The sequence below is a fragment of the Chrysemys picta genome, chromosome 18 (genome assembly GCF_011386835.1).
Source record: "Chrysemys picta bellii isolate R12L10 chromosome 18, ASM1138683v2, whole genome shotgun sequence".
In the NCBI taxonomy this organism is placed as follows: domain Eukaryota; kingdom Metazoa; phylum Chordata; order Testudines; family Emydidae; genus Chrysemys; species Chrysemys picta.
The window spans coordinates 739,946-756,886 of record NC_088808.1 but is presented as its reverse complement, the minus strand read 5'-3'; the positions used below and the strand labels follow the sequence as shown (position 1 = coordinate 756,886).

Here is a 16,941-nt window from a genome sequence, read left to right as displayed (position 1 = left end):
ACCCTTGGCCACAAGTGCCAAAGGAGCCTGATGTCCCCCCCTCAATAGCCAGCATTACCATTTGATGTCTAGGATGGCGGCGGTTTCAATCCTTTGAATTTCAGTCAGTGGGATGAAAGGCTGCTCTTCACTGTAGTGATACATGTAGAGGCGACCCAGCCGTGTGTGGGGCTCATCACTCTCACTGGGGTTTACACCAGGCTGCATCAAACAAGGGAAAAGGATGTCTGTAAGCTTAGGGGCTATTTTCTCATCTCCTTCATATATTGTAACATTCCTCCCTCAAAGACCCTGTCAGAAAGCGAACCAAGCTCTACTAATCAGAGCAGGGGATAGAGTCAGTACTCACTGTGTTGAGTTCCCAGCTCTACCAACATAGAATCATAGAATATCAGGGTTGGAAGGGACCTCAGGAGGTCATCTAGTCCAACCCCCTGCTCAAAGCAGTTCCAATTCCCAACTAAATCATCTCAGCCAGGACTTTGTCAAGCCTGACCTTAAAAACCTCTAAGGAAGGAGATTCCACCACTTCCCTAGGTAACCCATTCCAGTGCTTCACCACGCTCCTAGTGAAAAAGTTTTTCCTAATATCCAACCTAAACCTCCTCCACTGCAACTTGAGACCATTACTCCTTGTTCTGTAATCTGGTACCACTGAGAACAGTCTAGATCCATCCTCTTTGGAACCCCCTTTCAGGTAGTTGAAAGCAGCTATCAAATCCCCCCTCATTCTTCTCTTCTGCAGACTAAACAATCCCAGTTCCCTCCGCCTCTCCTCATAAGTCATGTGCTCTAGCCCCCTAATCATTTTTGTTGTCCTCCGCTGGACTCTTTCCAATTTTTCCACATCCTTCTTGTAGTGTGGGGCCCAAAACTGGACACAGTACTCCAGATGAGGCCTCACCAATGTTGAATAGAGGGGAACGATCACTTCCCTCGATCTGCTGGCAATGCCCCTACTTATACAGCCCAAAACGCCGTTAGCCTTCTTGGCAACAAGAGCACACTGTCGACTCATATCCAGTTTCTCATCCACTGTAACCCCAGGTCCTTTTCTGCAGAACTGCTGCCTAGCCATTCGGTCCCTAGTCTGTAGCAGTGCATGGGATTCTGCACTTGTCCTTGTTGAACCTCATCAGATTTCTTCTGGCCCAATCCTCTAATTTGTCTAGGTCCCTCTGTATCCGATCCCTACCCTCCAGCATATCTACCACTCCTCGCAGTTTAGTGTCATCTACAAACTTACTGAGGGTGCAGTCCACCCCATCCTCCAGATCATTAATGAAGATATTGAACAAAACCAGCCCCAGGACCAACCCTTGGGGCACTCCACTTGATACTGGCTGCCAATTAGACATGGAGCCATTGATCACTACCCGTTGAGCCCGACGATCTAGCCAGCTTTCTATCCACCTTATAGTCCATTCATCCAGCCCATACTTCTTTAACTTGCTGGCAAGAATACTGTGGGAGACCGTATCAAAAGCTTTGCTAAAGTCAAGGAATAACACATCCACTGCTTTCCCCTCATTCTCAGAGACAGTTATCTCGACAAAGAAGGCAATTAGGTTAGTCAGGCATGACTTGCCCTTGGTGAATCCATGCTGACTGTTCCTGATCACTTTCCTCTCCTCTAAGTGCTTCAGAATTGATTCCTTGAGGACCTGCTCCATTACTTTTCCAGGGACTGAGGTGAGGCTGACTGGCCTGTAGTTCCCCGGATCCTCCTCCTTCCCTTTTTTTCCCAAGATGGGCACTACATTAGCCTTTTTCCAGTCATCCCTGACCTCCCCTGATCGCAGGGGCGGCTCCAGGCACCAGCACAGCAAGCGTGTGCCTGGGGCAGCAAGCCGCGGGGGGCGGCCTGCTGGTCGCTATGAGGGCGGCAGTCAGGCTGCCTTTGGCAGCATGCCTGCAGGAGGTCCGCCGGTCCCGCGGCTTTGGCGGCGGTTACGCGGAGGCCATGGGACTGGCGAACCTCCAGCAGGCATGCCGCCGAATCAGCGTGACCAACGGACCGCCTGCAGGCACGCCGCCGAAAGCCGCCTGACTGCCGTGCTTGGTGTGGCAAAACACAGAGCCGCCCCTGCCCAATCGCCATGCGTTTTCAAAGATAATGGCCAATGGCTCTGCAATCACATCCGCCAACTCCTTTAGCACCCTCGGATGCAGCGCATCCAGCCCCATGGACTTGTGCTCGTCCAGCTTTTCTAAATAGTGCTGAACCAATTCTTTTTCTCCACAGAGGGCTGGTCATCTCCTCCCCATGCTGTGCTGCCCAGTGCAGCAGTCTGGGAGCTGACCTTGTTCGTGAAGACAGAGGCAAAAAAAGCATTGAGAACATTAGCTTTTTCCACATCCTCTGTCACTAGGTTGCCTCCCTCATTCAGTAAGGGGCCCACGCTTTCCTTTACTTTCTTCTTGTTGCTAACATACCTGAAGAAACCCTTCTTGTTACTCTTAACATCCCTTGCTAGCTGCAACTCCAAGTGTGATTTGGCCTTCCTGATTTCACTCCTGCATGCCTGAGAAATATTTTTATACTCCTCCCTGGTCATTTGTCCAATCATTTGCTGTAGGACCTTTGGAAAGTCACTAAGAATGTCATTTTTCAGAGATGCCCAGCAGCCACCATTCCTGGAAAAGCCAATGATATCTACACATCCTCAGCAACTCTAAAAAATCAGGCCCCAAGCTCTGTTAGCAGGCAGGTAAGGGATAACTGTATCACTTCACCCAGCATTGGGATGGGACTCTGCAACACTCAACAATGATTTAGGGCAGGAAGGAGTATTAGATTCCCATATTTAGTTAACTGAGAAGGAATTTAGGGAGGCAGAGTAAGCTGATATTTGGCTAGGAAATAAGAGCTTATGAAAAGGGCCATGGGCTCTTTAGCAATAACCAGTCCATGAGCAGTATAGTACCTGCTGTTCAATACCTTTGTATTGCACCTTTCAGAAAGGCAACCCTCCCACAGCTCAGCTCCTCTTAACACCATGTTGGAGCACTGATTCAAGACTGACTCAGAAAAAAGCATACCACCTATTGAATGAGCATCATACATCACCCAGGCATTCCTTGGAAGTCTCCCACCCAAGTACACTGCTTAGTTCTCAAGATCAGACAGGAACACAGTTTATGTTGAGGGTGCAGTGGAAGTGGTTTTCAATATGGGAGTATGCAAGTGAAGAGGGTAATGCCCTGCCACTTGATGGAAGCAATTCAAAGTGCTGTTCCGCTCTGAAAAAAAGTGACTGTAAAATTGGTCACTACTTACTCAGCAGTTTTGCCAGCTCCAAGGATTCAGAGCTGCTTATTTTAAGTGTAGTTTTTTTAGTTGTGTTTTACTTCTAATAATCTTGCACAACTAACATGTGGAAGCAGAGAAAAGAACTGACAGAAGGGAACTGTAATGCATGACGTTTGTTAGCAAGAGTCAGGCTAACTGTAACCCTGTTAACGCGAGATTTGTAGAAGCGAGGATTGTGTGAGGCGGGTGAGAAAGAACTGTGTAAGAAGTTATGATGACCTCAGCATAGATAAAGTGTAGAAGACCTTGGGTAGATAAGGTATAGAAAATAATTGTATGTTGGCAAGAGTCAAAACAACTGAGGAAATGAGATATCAAGATGGCCTATGTATAAACAAAAATGCTGCTGTCTCTCATTATTTCTGTAATGAAAGGTATAAATGCTTGCTGTAATTAGTTACCGGGGAGAGACCTGTTCAGCTCTCCCTCTGCACATGTGAGAGTTAATAAAGTATCTGACTTGCTGTACCTAAACAAAAATAGTGAGAACTCAGTTTTTCTCCGACAAACATAACTATAAAAGGGGGGGAATTGGGATCTATTCCATGTTGGACATAATCACCAAAATCATTAGCCAAGTTTAATTAGCTACACCGGAGTAACCCATTGAAGGCCAATGAGACCACACAGGTGTCGCTGAAGGTATAATTTGGCCCAAAGGATTTTTATTACTGGTGGTCACGTCAGCTCTCAGAGTGAATTTGTACAGCTAGCCGGGGAAAGCAGCCAAACAACCACCACACACCTTTTTACATATTAACCAAGCACCTTGTATCTGAAGTCACTAGGAGACAGCAAATGTGAAAGTCACAGTGCCAATTTTACAGTGATTTTCAGAGTAGAACCACACTTTACATGAAAATATCAGACACACTGTGACGAGTTGGATCACAGAAACCCCCTTGGGGCTGCCAACTGATGCGCCAAGACTACTTCTACCCCTGCTTTCCTGCCCTGGCAGCTTAGGACTTCAGTGCCCTGCCTGGTTTGAGCCCGACCCACATGCATGCTGCAAACCCAGACCCAGGGTCTGAACCACGTCCCCTAACAGCTGTAGGCTTAATTGAAAGCAGCTACAGAAGTGTTCTTATCTTTAACACTCAGATGCCCAACTCGCAGTGGGGTCTAAACCCAAATAAATCCGTTTTACCCTGTATAACGCTTATACAGGGTAAACTCATAAATTGTTCGCCCTCTATAACACTGATAGAGAGATATGCACAGCTGTTTGCCCCCCCACCCTCCCAGGTATTAATACATACTCTGGGTAAATTAATAAGTAAAAAGTGACTTTATTAAATACAGAAAGTAGGATTTAAGTGATTCCAAGTAGTAACAGACAGAACAAAGTGAATTATCAAGTAAAATAAAATAAAACACGCAAGTCTATGCCTATGAAACTGAATTCAAATAACACCTCACCAGTTCCAGTAAGCTTCCTTTTACAGACTAGTCGCCTGCTAGTCTGGGTCCAGCAATCACTCCCACCCCCTGTAGGGACTGTCCTTGTTCCAGTTTCTTTCAGGTATCCTTGAGGGTGGGGAGGCTCTCTCTTTTGCCAGTTGAAGACCACATGGAGGGGTCTCCCATGGGCTAAAATAGACTCTCTCTTGTGGGTGTAGACACCCTCCTCTCTCCTATGCAAAGTCCAGCTCCAAGATGGAGTTCTGGAGTCACCTGGGCAAGTCACATGTCCATGCATGACTCAGTTTTTACAGGCAGATGCCATTGCCCACATGGTATTTTGTATGTCTCCAGGAAGACTTCTTATGTGGACTGGAGCATTCCAAGATGCATTGTTCCTTAAGTGCTTTTTGATTGAGCACTTAACTTTGCAAATTCCTTTCTAAAGAAGCTGATCAAATGCTTTACAAAGCTTACTTAGGCCATGGCTACACTTGCAGATGTAGAGCGCTTTGGGTTAAACCAGCCTTCAGAGAGCGCACCAGGGAAAGCACTCCAGTCTGTCCACACTGACAGCTGCAAGCGTGCTGTCGTGGCCACATTCGCAGCACTTGAAGCAGCATTTGGAGCGGTGCATTATGGGCAGCTATCCCACAGAGCACCTCTTCCCATTCTGGCGCTATGGCTTGTGGGAAGGGGGCGTGGGGTGCGGGCATTCTGGATCCTGTCCCAACGCCCCGTGATGCATCGCTTCGCAACCCAGCAATCCTTGTGTTTCCATCCACATTTGGCGCCATCTTTCAACGGTTTCTGTGCAGAGCGCACTTTGTCTTCCCTTTCGGTCAGCGGGAATGGAGCCCGAACTGCTGTGGAACATGCTGACGAGTCTAGCCAGCACGTCTCGTTTGGCAGTGAGAAGTACGACAATGATATTGAGTCACATAATGCATACGACACGAAATTGCTTGTCTCATTCACGGACATGCTCTCCACTGTGGAACGCCGCTTTTGGGCTCGGGAAACAAGCACTGAATGGTGGGATCACATCGTCCTGCAAGTCTGGGATGATGAGCAGTGGCTGCAAAACTTTCGGATGAGAAAAGCCATTTTCATGGGACTGTGTGCTGAGCTCGCCCCCACCCTACGGCGCAAGGACACGAAATTGAGAGCTGCCCTGCCGGTGGAGAAGCGGGTGGCTATTGCAATCTGGAAGCTGGCAACTCCAGACAGCTACTGATCGGTCGCTAACCAGTTTGGAGTGGGAAAGTCGATAGTTGGAATTGTGTTGATGTAAGTTCGCAGGGCCATTAATCGCATCCTGCTCAGAAGAACCGAGATTCCGGGTAACGTGCATGACATTGCGGATGGCTTTGAACAAATGGGTTTCCCTAACTGCGGAGGGGCGATAGAGGGGACACATATTCCTATTCTGGCACCAGCCCACCTAGTGTCCGAGTACGTTAACCGAAAGGGGTATTTCTCCATGGTTCTCCAGGCGCTTGTGGATCACTGTGGTCATTTCATTGACATTAACGCAGGCTGGCCCGGAAGGGTGCATGACACACGCATCTTTCAGAACACTGGCCTGTTCAAGAAGTAGCAAGCTGGGACTTTTTTCCCCAGAGCAGAGGATCACTGTAGGGGAAGTCGAAATGCCCATTGTGATCCTTGGAGACCCCGTTTACCCTTTAATGCCGTGGCTCATGAAACCCTTCACAGGGAGCCTGGACAGCAGCCAGGAACGATTCAACTACAGACTGAGCCGGTGCCGAATGACTGTGGCGTGTGCTTTTGGCCGTCTGAAGGGCCGCTGGCGCTCTCTTTATGGAAAGCTGGACTTGGCCGAACAGAGCATCCCCACAGTTATATCCGCGTGCTGTACCCTCCATATTTGTGAAGGGAAGGGTGAAAGCTTCACTCAAGCATGGGCCTCGGAGGTTCAACACCTAGAGGCTGAATTTGCACAGCCAGAGAGCAGGGCTATTAGAGGGGCCCAGCGTAGGGCTGCAGGATTAGGGATGCCTTGAGGTATTTGAGGCTGAAAGCCATGAGTAATGTCTGGTGCTCTGCACTGGAGTTAAGTGCAGTGGCTGTGTTTGGTACACTGACTTGCAGTGCTTGTTGCTTTCCTGGACTAAGGTATATGTTGCTTTATGCACTAATAAAGTATGTTTTCAAAGTAAAAAACTCTATCTCTTGAAAAAAAAAAAAAAAAGTAACACAGAAATACCAAAAGGGCAAGGGGGTGGGTTGGGGACCAGTTCACTCATAGGCTTGTGTATGTCGTGATTTCATACTCTTGAATCCTGTCTGGAGTGTTGTGCACTTAGTGATGCACTTTAGGATAGCTATAAGGCATGTTGAGGGGGGTTGAGTGCAGTGGATAAGGGTCATAGTTTTCGTGGGTGGGTGGTGAAGCTAAAAGTGTAGGAGGCAGCTGGGGGCGGTTAAGAACCCGGATGTTGGAAAAAGTGGGTTGGAGGGGACATGGGGGCACAAGGGGAAGAGTTTTGGGACAAGGGCTGCAGAGGGGGCAAGCGCGGTAGTGTTCCGCCTGCATTGCGGCGAGCGCCTGGATAAAGTCTGCTTGGTGCTCCATTATGCTAATCAGCCGTTCCGTGTTTTGCCGCCAGTGCGTCGCATTTTCCTGGCGGGTTCTCCTTTCACTCTCCCTCCACTTCTGTGCCTTTCGATTCTCGTTTACAGACTGCTGCATGACTTCATGCAGCATATCTTCTTTGCTTTTACGCGGCCTCTTCCTGAGTCTTCTCAGCCTGTCAGCCGGCGATAAGAATTACGGCTGAGATCTCAAGGTTGCACCTATACAGGAAAATGCAACACTTAACAGAGGCAGCATTGTAAACAGCTGACAGAGCAACGATTCCCCCACACTTAAAGGGGGCAATCACAAAAACCATACTTTGCCTGTCCCAAAGCGAGCGCGCACAGCCCACGGGAGCCCCAGAAATGGTGAGTAAGCGCTGGGTCCCTGGGGACTGATTATTTCATGGCTGTACCGTCCTCTGGGTTTGTGTGTCTTGGGGAGAGCCAACTGCTGCTGGGGGCACCTACACTGAACACTGTCCCAAATTCTTCACAGGAGTTCGTCCTGGAAGATATCTCGCTGCTGAGGGTGACCAGGGAAGCAAGGGATGGTCTCCCCCTCAATGCGGCTTCTGCCCTGGCCCATACGCAGCTTGCCTGTGTGCAGGAATGGTCCCCCCTCCTCGCCCAAAGTGCCCATACCTAAAAACTTCCTTCCCAAAAAGAAAGCCGCTTACCAGGAACCTCCTCTGTTATTTGTCCTTCCCCAAGCACCGGACACCGCGACTGTCTGCCTTCCTCCTGGCTTGAGAAGAGCTCCTGGCTGCATGCAGCTAGGGATTCCGGGGTGTCTCCCCCCGCCTCAGCGCCATCGCTCATGCTTTCCTCCTCTTCCTCCTCCCCCCCCCCTTGCTGTGCTGGGCTAGGAAGTGTCCATGGTGGTCATTGCAGTGGAGGTGGGATCGCCCCCAAGTATTGCGTCCAGCTCTTTGTAGAATTTGCAGGCTGTGGGGGCAGCACCGGAGCAGCCGTTTGCCTCATGGGCTTTGCAGTAGGCATTCCGCAGCTCCTTTACTTTAACCCAACACTGCACCGCATCCTGGTCATGGCCACTGTCCATCATGGCCCTTGATATGTGCCCGAAGGTATCATAATTACTATGGCTGGAGCGCAGCTGGGACTGCACAGCTTCTTCCCCCCAAACACTGATGAGGTCCAGCACCTCGCCATTGCTCCATACTGGGGATCGCCTGGCGCGTGGAGGCATAGCTACCTGGAAAGATGCGCTGAGAGCACTCCACACCTGGCTAAGCAAACAGGAAGGGGATTTTCAAAATTCCCAGGGACGCTGGTCACCTGAGGACAGGGCAGCATAGTTCAAAAGTGATGACCAGAGTGGCTAGAACAGGCATTGTAGGACACTTCCGGAGGCCAATCAGAGCGCATTAGGTGTCCACACTGGCGCCACGGCACTCCAGCGAGAGTGCAACAAACATTATTCCTCTCAGGGAGGTGGAGTACCAGGAGCACTCCAGCCGCGGAGTCAGAGCGCTATATGTTCCTTGCCAGTATGGACGGGGAGTGAGGTAGAGCACTGCTGGCAGCTTTATTGCGCTATAACGCACAAGTGTAGCCAAGGCCTTAGAAATCAAACAAGTATACAGCCAATATTCATAACTTCAAGTACAAAAATGATATATGTGTACAAACAGGATGAATAGATTCAGTAAACCATAACCTTTACAGAGATATGTTACATGGCACATGTAGCATAAAACATACTCCAGTTATGTCATATTCCCATAAAGCACTATGGGATACATCGTCACACACACAATTAAACATCCCCAAATTACCAGAGATCAGCACAATATAAAGGGCCAGATCCTGTACTGAATTCCCATGGGTGGACCCCTCACTACAGTTCCAGCCCTAATGCATCAACCCCATGACCAACACAACACTGTATTTACACAGTTATTCACATACTGGAAGCAAGTAGCAAACACAGAGGACTTCTTCTAACAAGTCCAGAGTTCTTTTTATTTTTGATTTTCTATTTTCAGTAAAAGTAGCAACAAAGAAAAGACCAACACAAAATCCCAAAACTACAACCAGAGATATACTTAATCAGTCTCTTCACTGTCCCTCATTACAGGGCATAAGCCTAGCTTTAGAGCACAACTATCCTTCCACAACTGGGGGTTTGTTTTTTTGTTTGTGTGCTTTTTACTGAGGCTATAGAAAATATTTATGCTACAGAAATGCCTTCCACATTCTCTACAGTTGCCAACTTTGATAGTTCGCCTGTCTCACTCAATTTTGAGTCTTTTTCCCCACACGTAGGCCTTGGCAGGGTGAGAGTGACATGCACCCAGAGTCCCTGAGAAATCAGAAGATGAGATACGTTTCAAGGGAACTACCCCACCTCCCAGTGCAGACAAATGCACAATGCAAGTCAGAAATGGTTGTGAGCTAAGCAGTTTCAATCCGGGAAGATATTTCCCTGAATTCAGGCTCTTATTCTCTTATGTTGTGTCTTAACAAGATTTCACATCTGTGCCGTTTACTGCTGAGAATGGGGTAGCAGCAATCTGAAAACTCAAGGAAGCTGAACTCAGTTCACACAATGCATGAGAGGTCCGGACTGGCCTATGTCACTGCTGTTCAATCAGCCCTCCCGATACTATTATTTCTATCACTTACCTTTCTATCAGGTTTCTTTAGCTGGTAGGTGCCACAAACCAGGATGCTGTGCCAGCCTTCCACAGGGCACCACTCCACAGCATCTGCACTGTATTCAGTGTCTACCACTTGAAGAGTCTGAGACTTGCACTGCAATGCCATGTCAGCACATGCTCATCCTGCCTAGAAAAGAACAGCACAGAAAAAACAAAGGTAAGAGAAACAGTGAAAGGAAGCAGGGGGAAAGACACAGTGACCCTGACTGGGGCATACAGAGCAGAGCACAGCTAAGCTGTCCCAGGGTGGCCTATCTCCTGAGAAACTACATCTGCAGCACAGCTACTATCCTGGGAGAAGCAAGCCCAGCAAGCTCCAGGCAGTTCTGCCGTACAAAGACTCTCTTAGGCCCACAGAGATGCTAGGGTCTCTCCCTAGACCGCACAGTACATTAGCTAAGCAGCTCAATGCAAAGGGCACAAGGGAAATCAAACTCCGCTGGATAAAGTCCCTCCCCAAGAGAGGATTTACAGAAAACAGTGAGTACCAGGCCCACATCTCTCCCTCTCTCGTTACACAAGGGATCCAGAAACAGGCATCAGTGCTTGGGGGGAGAGCAAAGACAGGCAGATCAATCACGGCCCCCAGTGACAATCTGTTCATCATCCCAGACCCTAGGGCTGCCCAGTCCTAACATGCCAGACTCTCCCCCGCAGCCCCCACCCCCCTCGCTGTGGGCTGTTCACCTCAGCGCGCAGCGGGAGACCCGGGCCGCTCCCCCCAGCTGGGACAGTGCCGCAGTTTGGCCTTGCAGCGCTCAGGGACCCCCACACCGAGTAACCGGCGGGGAGAGCTCGGCTCCACCCATCTGCTTCCAGGTCAGCCTGAGCGCTCAGCTAGCGGGAGGCGGGGCTGATGGGGGAGGCGGGGCAAGGCGAGCGCAGGCCCGCGGGGAGGCGAGTGAGGTGAAGCGGGACGGGGCGAGCGCAGGCCCGCGGGGAGTCGGGTGAGGTGAGGCGGGGCGGGGCGAGCGCAGGCCCGCGGGGAGTCGGGTGAGGCGGGGCGGGGCGAGCGCAGGCCCGCGGGGAGTCGGGTGAGGCGGGGCGGGGCGAGCGCAGGCCCGCGGGGAGTCGGGTGAGGTGAGGCGGGGCGGGGCGAGCGCAGGCCCGCGGGGAGGCGAGTGAGGTGAGGCGGGGCGGGGCGAGCGCAGGCCCGCGGGGAGCCTGGTGAGGCGGGGCGGGGCGAGCGCAGGCCCGCGGGGAGCCTGGTGAGGCGGGGCGGGGCGAGCGCAGGCCCGCGGGGAGTCGGGTGAGGCGGGGCGGGGCGAGCGCAGGCCCGCGGGGAGTCGGGTGAGGCGGGGCGGGGCGAGCGCAGGCCCGCGGGGAGTCGGGGCGGCGTACAGCGTGAGGCTGGCTCTTCGCAGCTCACCCGTTGCCAGTTCGTGGCGGGAGCTGCAGCACCCTGGCCCCGCGACCAGCCCTTGGGGGCCAGGCCCCAGGCCGGAGATTTTAAAGATGAACACAAAGCAATTCTTCATCCTGCTTCTGTCCTCCACCCCCAGGCCTCAGGTGGCCGGGTCAGACGGTGGCTGCCGTCCTCCTCCAGTGCTGGGGCCTGGAGAAAACCAGCGCGAGTGAGAGAGCTGGCGGCACCAGGCACTGACGGCTGGTCCCATGGCCCTGCGCGGGCGGGCTCGGCCCAGCCTGCTGCTAACCAGCGGCTCTCCCCCCCCCCCCCCCCCCCATCACCAGCAGGACCGTGATCACGGCTGTACTGCTCCCCTCCACACGCATAGCGACTCCCAGCCGCACTCGCGGCCTCCACCTCCTGCCCTTTCCCCATCTCGAGACCCGCAGCCTGTCTCCCTTCCTCATCGCAAGTGGAACCTCTCTGGCTCCCCATCCTGAGTTCAGCCTCTCTCCCTCAATCCTTACCCCTTTATTTTCCTTTTCCGTCTGCTGGAACGTAGGAATTGCCAGACTGGGTCTAACCCGAAATTCATTCTAGGCAGTATGGGGTCTCTGACAGCTGCCAGCACCAGCTAGTGCGGAGGGAGGTATAAGAACGGTGCAGTAGCAGCTGTGAGACAGTCTGCCCCCATGAACACCTCAGCCTGGTCTCTAATAGTTTGGCTTACCCCCTGAAGCAGGAGGGTTTATAGCCTTTCCCGATCTTTTCTTTCTTAGCATAACTATTGGATATTCTTGTTATCCATATAAGCATGGTAGGTACTTGACCTCAGTGATGTCCTGTGGCAGTGAATTCTGTATGCTAATTGTGTTGTATTTTCTTTTTCAGTATAATCTCCATTTTATGAACCTCAATCATATAGTGAAAGTGCTGTTGATGAAGAGTAAGTCAACGTCCCTTCATGTTCTTATGATTTTGATGCATGGAAAATGGCTTTGCAGTGGTTTGAAGGACAAGAAGAAAGTGATGCAGTGCGCCATACTGCAACTTATGTACCATATTGTAATTTTGAGATGTTCAGTTTGATGAACTCTTCAATCTCCAACTAGTTCATAAAATAGGAGTTCTACTGTCTGCGCTTTGAATTTGCTCACTTTCAGTGTCATTGAACACTTCCTTGTTGTGTTATGAGAGGAGCAAACAGAAGTTCCCAATCTCCCATTTCTATGCTGTTCATTACTTTATGGATTTTTTATCATATCGTCTCATTCATCCCTTGTTTATGATAAACAATCCCAGTCTTTGAATTTCTCTTATGAAAGTTTTTCCATGTCATTCTCATCACCTTCCTCTGAGCCTCCCCAATTCTTTAATATATATTTCTGAGATGGAGTAACAAATACTGGACACAGTATTCTGAGATGAGGCTGAACCATTGATTCATACAATGGTATAATAATATTTTCTCTATTATTCTCTTTATCCTATTCCTTATTTTTGTAATTACAGCTGCATGTTGAGCAGAGGTCTTTATTGAGCTGTCTACACTTAAGCCCAGCTCCCTTTCCTGAGCTGACAGTCTTAAGAATCCTGCATGGTGGAAGACTAGTTCAAATTTTTCTGTCCAATACCAGTTCTTATACTGTGCCCATCACCATAGTTTCTGAGCACCTTCCAGTAGTGCATTTAGGCTGTATGAGTTTTTTTGCCAAAAGTTTTCTCAACGATCCAAAAGTGCTAAAAGAAAACTGTTGTTGCATGTTCACACTGTCTTGCTCTGTCATCATAGCACATCCACACGTGGGTCAGTACCATCAACAGTGAGAGCAATGCATTATGGGAAGCTATCCCACAGTTCAACTCTCCACTTTCTGCTGCTAGGTCTTGTGGGAAGGCGGAGTGGATCACAGCGTATCATGGGTCCACGCTTACTGTTCCATGATGCATTGCTTTCCGTCCCAGCATTCTATGTGCTTCCATCTTCGGTTCGCAACATTTTTCAACATCCTTTGTTTTCTGCTTGCCCGCCCTGGATCCAGCGCTGCTTTCCATGCTCTGCTAGCTGTCAGTACTACATTGCGAATAGCAATGCAGTTAATATGGAAGTTCTGAAGTCAACAGGAGTCACAGTTGCCTGACATGCTGTCTGACACTGATAGGATCAACATTAGATTGCTTTTGGCATTCACGGAGCAGCTGCACATGATGGACCGTTGCTTTTGGGCCCATGAAACAAGCACTGAGTGGTGAGATCATGTAGTTATGCAGGTCTGGGATGACAAGCAGTGGCTGCAGAACTTTCAAATGAGGAAAGCTACTTTTCTGGAACTGTGTGCTGAGCTCGCCCCAACCCTGGCGCAAGGACACTCAAATGAGAGCTGCCCTCTCACTGGAGAAGCATGTGGCGATCACAGCATGGAAGCCGGCAACTCCAGACTGCTACTGTTCTGTCACAAATCAGTTTGGAGTCAAGAAGTTGACCTTTGGGGCTGTGTTAACGCAAGCGTGCTGGGCCATTAATTGCATTGTGCTGCAAAGGACCGTGACTCTTGGCAATGTGTGTGAAATAGTGGACTGCTTTGCAGCAGTGGTTTTCCCTAACTATAGAAGGGTGATAGATGGCATGTCTATTCCAATTTTGGCACCAGACCACCTTGTGACATAGTACATCAATAGGAAGGGGTACTTTTCCATGGTGTTGCAGACACTTGTGGATCACCACAAGCATTTCATTGACAGCAATGCAGTGTGGTTGGGAAAGGTGCATGACTCTTGTATCTTCAGGCACACAGGCCTGTACAGAAAGCTGAAAGCAGGAGCTTTTTTCCCCAAACCAGAAAATTACAGTAGGGGATATTGTGATCTTGGGAGACCAGGTGTACCCCTTAATGCCATGGCTCATGAAGCCTTACACGGGAAACCTAGATAGCAGTAAGAAGCAGTTCAGCAACAGGCTGAGTGGATGCAGGACGACTGTGGAATATGCATTTGGCAAGCTGAAGGTGTGCTAGTGATGCCTTTATGGCAGGTTAGACCTAAATGAGGATAATATTCCCACGATCAGAGTCACGCGTTGCACAATATTTGTGAAGTTAAGGGTGAAAAGTTTGCTCAGGAGTGGACTGCTGAGGCAGAACACCTGACAGCTGCTTTTCAGCAGTCAGATACCAGGGCTATTAGAGGGACATTGGGGGGGGGCGCTATTCAACTCAAGGACACTTTGAGGCAACACTTTGAAGATAAGAATCGGTAATTAATGTTGCTGTGCTATGGACTACAATGCTTAATGAAATCAATGTTTGCAAGGCAGCACTTGTGATTTTTGTGGCCTAGGATTCAATGTAAGCAAATGATTTTATTGCTTGTTTATTTGTTGCTGGCATCTAATATCACAATTTGCTGGGGGGAAAATAAAGAGTTCTTATCATTCAAAAAAAACGTTGCGTTTATTGCACCCAAAAAAAAAAAAATCTTCTCACCACACACATACACAAATGCTTGGGGGGAGGGCCAACTTTCACAGCTGTGCTTTAAATCCAGCTATCATTTAAAAAGGTTTCCGTGGGGGTGGAGTGAGAAATGCCAGACAACAGAAAGGAATTTGTGGGTGAATTTTGGGAAGGGCATGGGAGAAAGTGCTGAATGTGCTGAAGGGGAGGGTGGGCATGCATCTGCTCACTCTGGAGCGTTATAAGAGCCTGTTTTGCTTCTCCATCACTTTAATCATCATCTCCATTGTAGCCCTAGATTAGGCCTCATTTTCTGCTCTTTCCTGACTTTCTCTCCAGTGCCTGCATTCCGTTTCGGCATCCAAGCATTCCATCACTGCCAGGAACACGTCTTCCTTGCTTCATCTCGGGCACTTTCTTAGCCATTGGAGGCACTCTGCAGGTATATAGGGGGTGCCTGTCAAGGCCACATCTGCAGAAGCACAAAACAAAGAACAATACACAGAGCCATGATTGTTAAGTACATGGACAGCATTGAAACAGGGCAGTAAAATACACCTCTACTAACATAGCAATCACTTTCACACGGAACCTTCACAAGCCCACATGCCAGCAAACACCCCAGGCATCGTGAATTTCCCCTGGGGGGGAGCGTTGTAGTTGAGGAGAAAATCCATATAAATGGTTGTGGTGCAGTGGTCTAGGGACAATATTCTAAATTTTCCCACCCTTTTCAATAGGCCACTCTCCAGCTGTCTAGACAGTGCTTAGTTTGTGCCAGGGCTTTGGCACCTCTTTCATTACAAATTAAGCAGTACCAACATACGAGTTTGCCCACAGTGCCATTTTCCCTAAGGCTAGCCCTGATCATTACCACTCCTTGTCATTCCTCTTCCACAATTTCCGTGTGTGTGTGTGTGTGTGTGGAAGAGAAATAAAGTAATGAGGGACAGCTAGAGACAAAGAAAGGGAAGAAGGGAAAGAGACAGACAAGGATGGAAGCAAGAACATGAGAATGGGGGCAGGTTGCCGAGCTGATGCCACATGAGAGTCAGCAGAACCAGCTGGCTGAAGAGTGGTGTGGCAGAGAGGAATTCTCATGGCGGCTGAGGAGTCAGACCAACAAGTTATCCCTATTTACAGAGTCATACCTGTTAATCTGCCACAGCCAAATGTGGGATGCAAGATATGACAAAGACCTAAATATGCAAGACAAATAAATTATTCATGTGGACTTAAAATGCAGTGGAATTCTTTCCCTTAGTGTCAATGACTAATCTTAGCTTCAAAACTCTTATTGATGAAAATTATTCACATCAGAAACAAAAAGAAGAAGACACCAAATGTAAGGAACTTTGGGACAAAATGAGGGATACTTGAGAGGCATGGAATAAGTTGGTCTGAGGGTTTTGTCCCAGTCAGACCTTTCAAGTGTACTGGATTTTGCAGGATGTTCTGCATTTCTGATTAAATGGGACAGCAGTCCTGCACCAAAAAAGTATGCATAGACACAGTAGCCTACAGGAAAGTGCACGGAGCCAGAAGACCACGAATTCAAATCTCACCTCCATTAATTGGTGCTTATATTTCCCATGCATTATACAACCCTTATTGAGAAAGGCCTAACACTCCAAACCTAGAAGACAGTCAGATACTAGCCCTATTTTACATACAGGTTAACAGAGGTTGCACAAAACCACTAGAGGAAGAGCTAGGAATAGAATCCAGGTCTCTAATGGCAGACCTAAATTTTATCCACTGACCAACTTGCCTTTCAAATTAAATGTGCCATATATGCTTTGGTTAGTCTATCTGCAATCACTAGATCAACCTTCTGTCCTAGAGCCGGGGATTTAACCCAGGATTCCTTATCTGCAATTTTTCATGTCCAGCAGACAATTGTGTACCCCACTGTGATGCCCATTGATAAAGTGTGTGTCAAGACCTCATCTAGTGCCTTGTCTGTACAGAGGTTAGCAATTACTGTTGTAGCTCATGTGGTGGTGGTCTGCTGGGATTCAAAGGGTACATCTATGCTGCAATAGAAGACCTCTGATACAACTGCAGCTGGTCCAGATCACCTGACTTAGGCTGCGAGGCTATACAATTGCAGCGTAGTTGTTCAGGCTTGAGCTGGAG

General features: G+C 49.2%; 1 protein-coding gene and 1 long non-coding RNA gene across 14 annotated transcripts in view; one reads left to right on the top strand and one right to left on the bottom strand.

Annotated features, from left to right (window-relative positions):
* Positions 1-10,978, bottom strand: part of DPH7 (diphthamide biosynthesis 7) — a 37,997-nt gene extending 27,019 nt beyond the window's left edge. For 3 of the 8 annotated variants that reach the window (XM_065572485.1, XM_005292648.5, XM_024111393.3), the window contains exons 1-3: positions 10,690-10,978; positions 9,968-10,129; positions 59-201 (exon numbers count right to left, since the gene is read on the bottom strand). In XM_065572485.1, the coding sequence (XP_065428557.1) occupies positions 59-201; positions 9,968-10,108 (284 nt within the window). In that variant the 5' untranslated portion in view covers positions 10,109-10,129; positions 10,690-10,978. The remainder of the gene's footprint in view (positions 1-58; positions 202-9,967; positions 10,130-10,689) is intronic. The other 5 variants (XM_005292649.5, XM_065572483.1, XM_065572484.1 and 2 more) reach the window with 2 other exon arrangements.
* On the top strand, positions 10,852-14,791 carry LOC135976502 (uncharacterized). Of its 6 annotated transcripts, none has more exons than XR_010593669.1 (2): positions 10,852-10,949; positions 12,242-14,791. It is a non-coding gene; the product is annotated as an uncharacterized LOC135976502 (long non-coding RNA). The 6 variants fall into 6 exon arrangements; XR_010593668.1 differs by having other exon boundaries at positions 10,852-10,954; XR_010593667.1 differs by lacking the exon at positions 10,852-10,949 and adding an exon at positions 11,025-11,128.
* Positions 14,792-16,941: the final 2,150 nt, after the last annotated feature.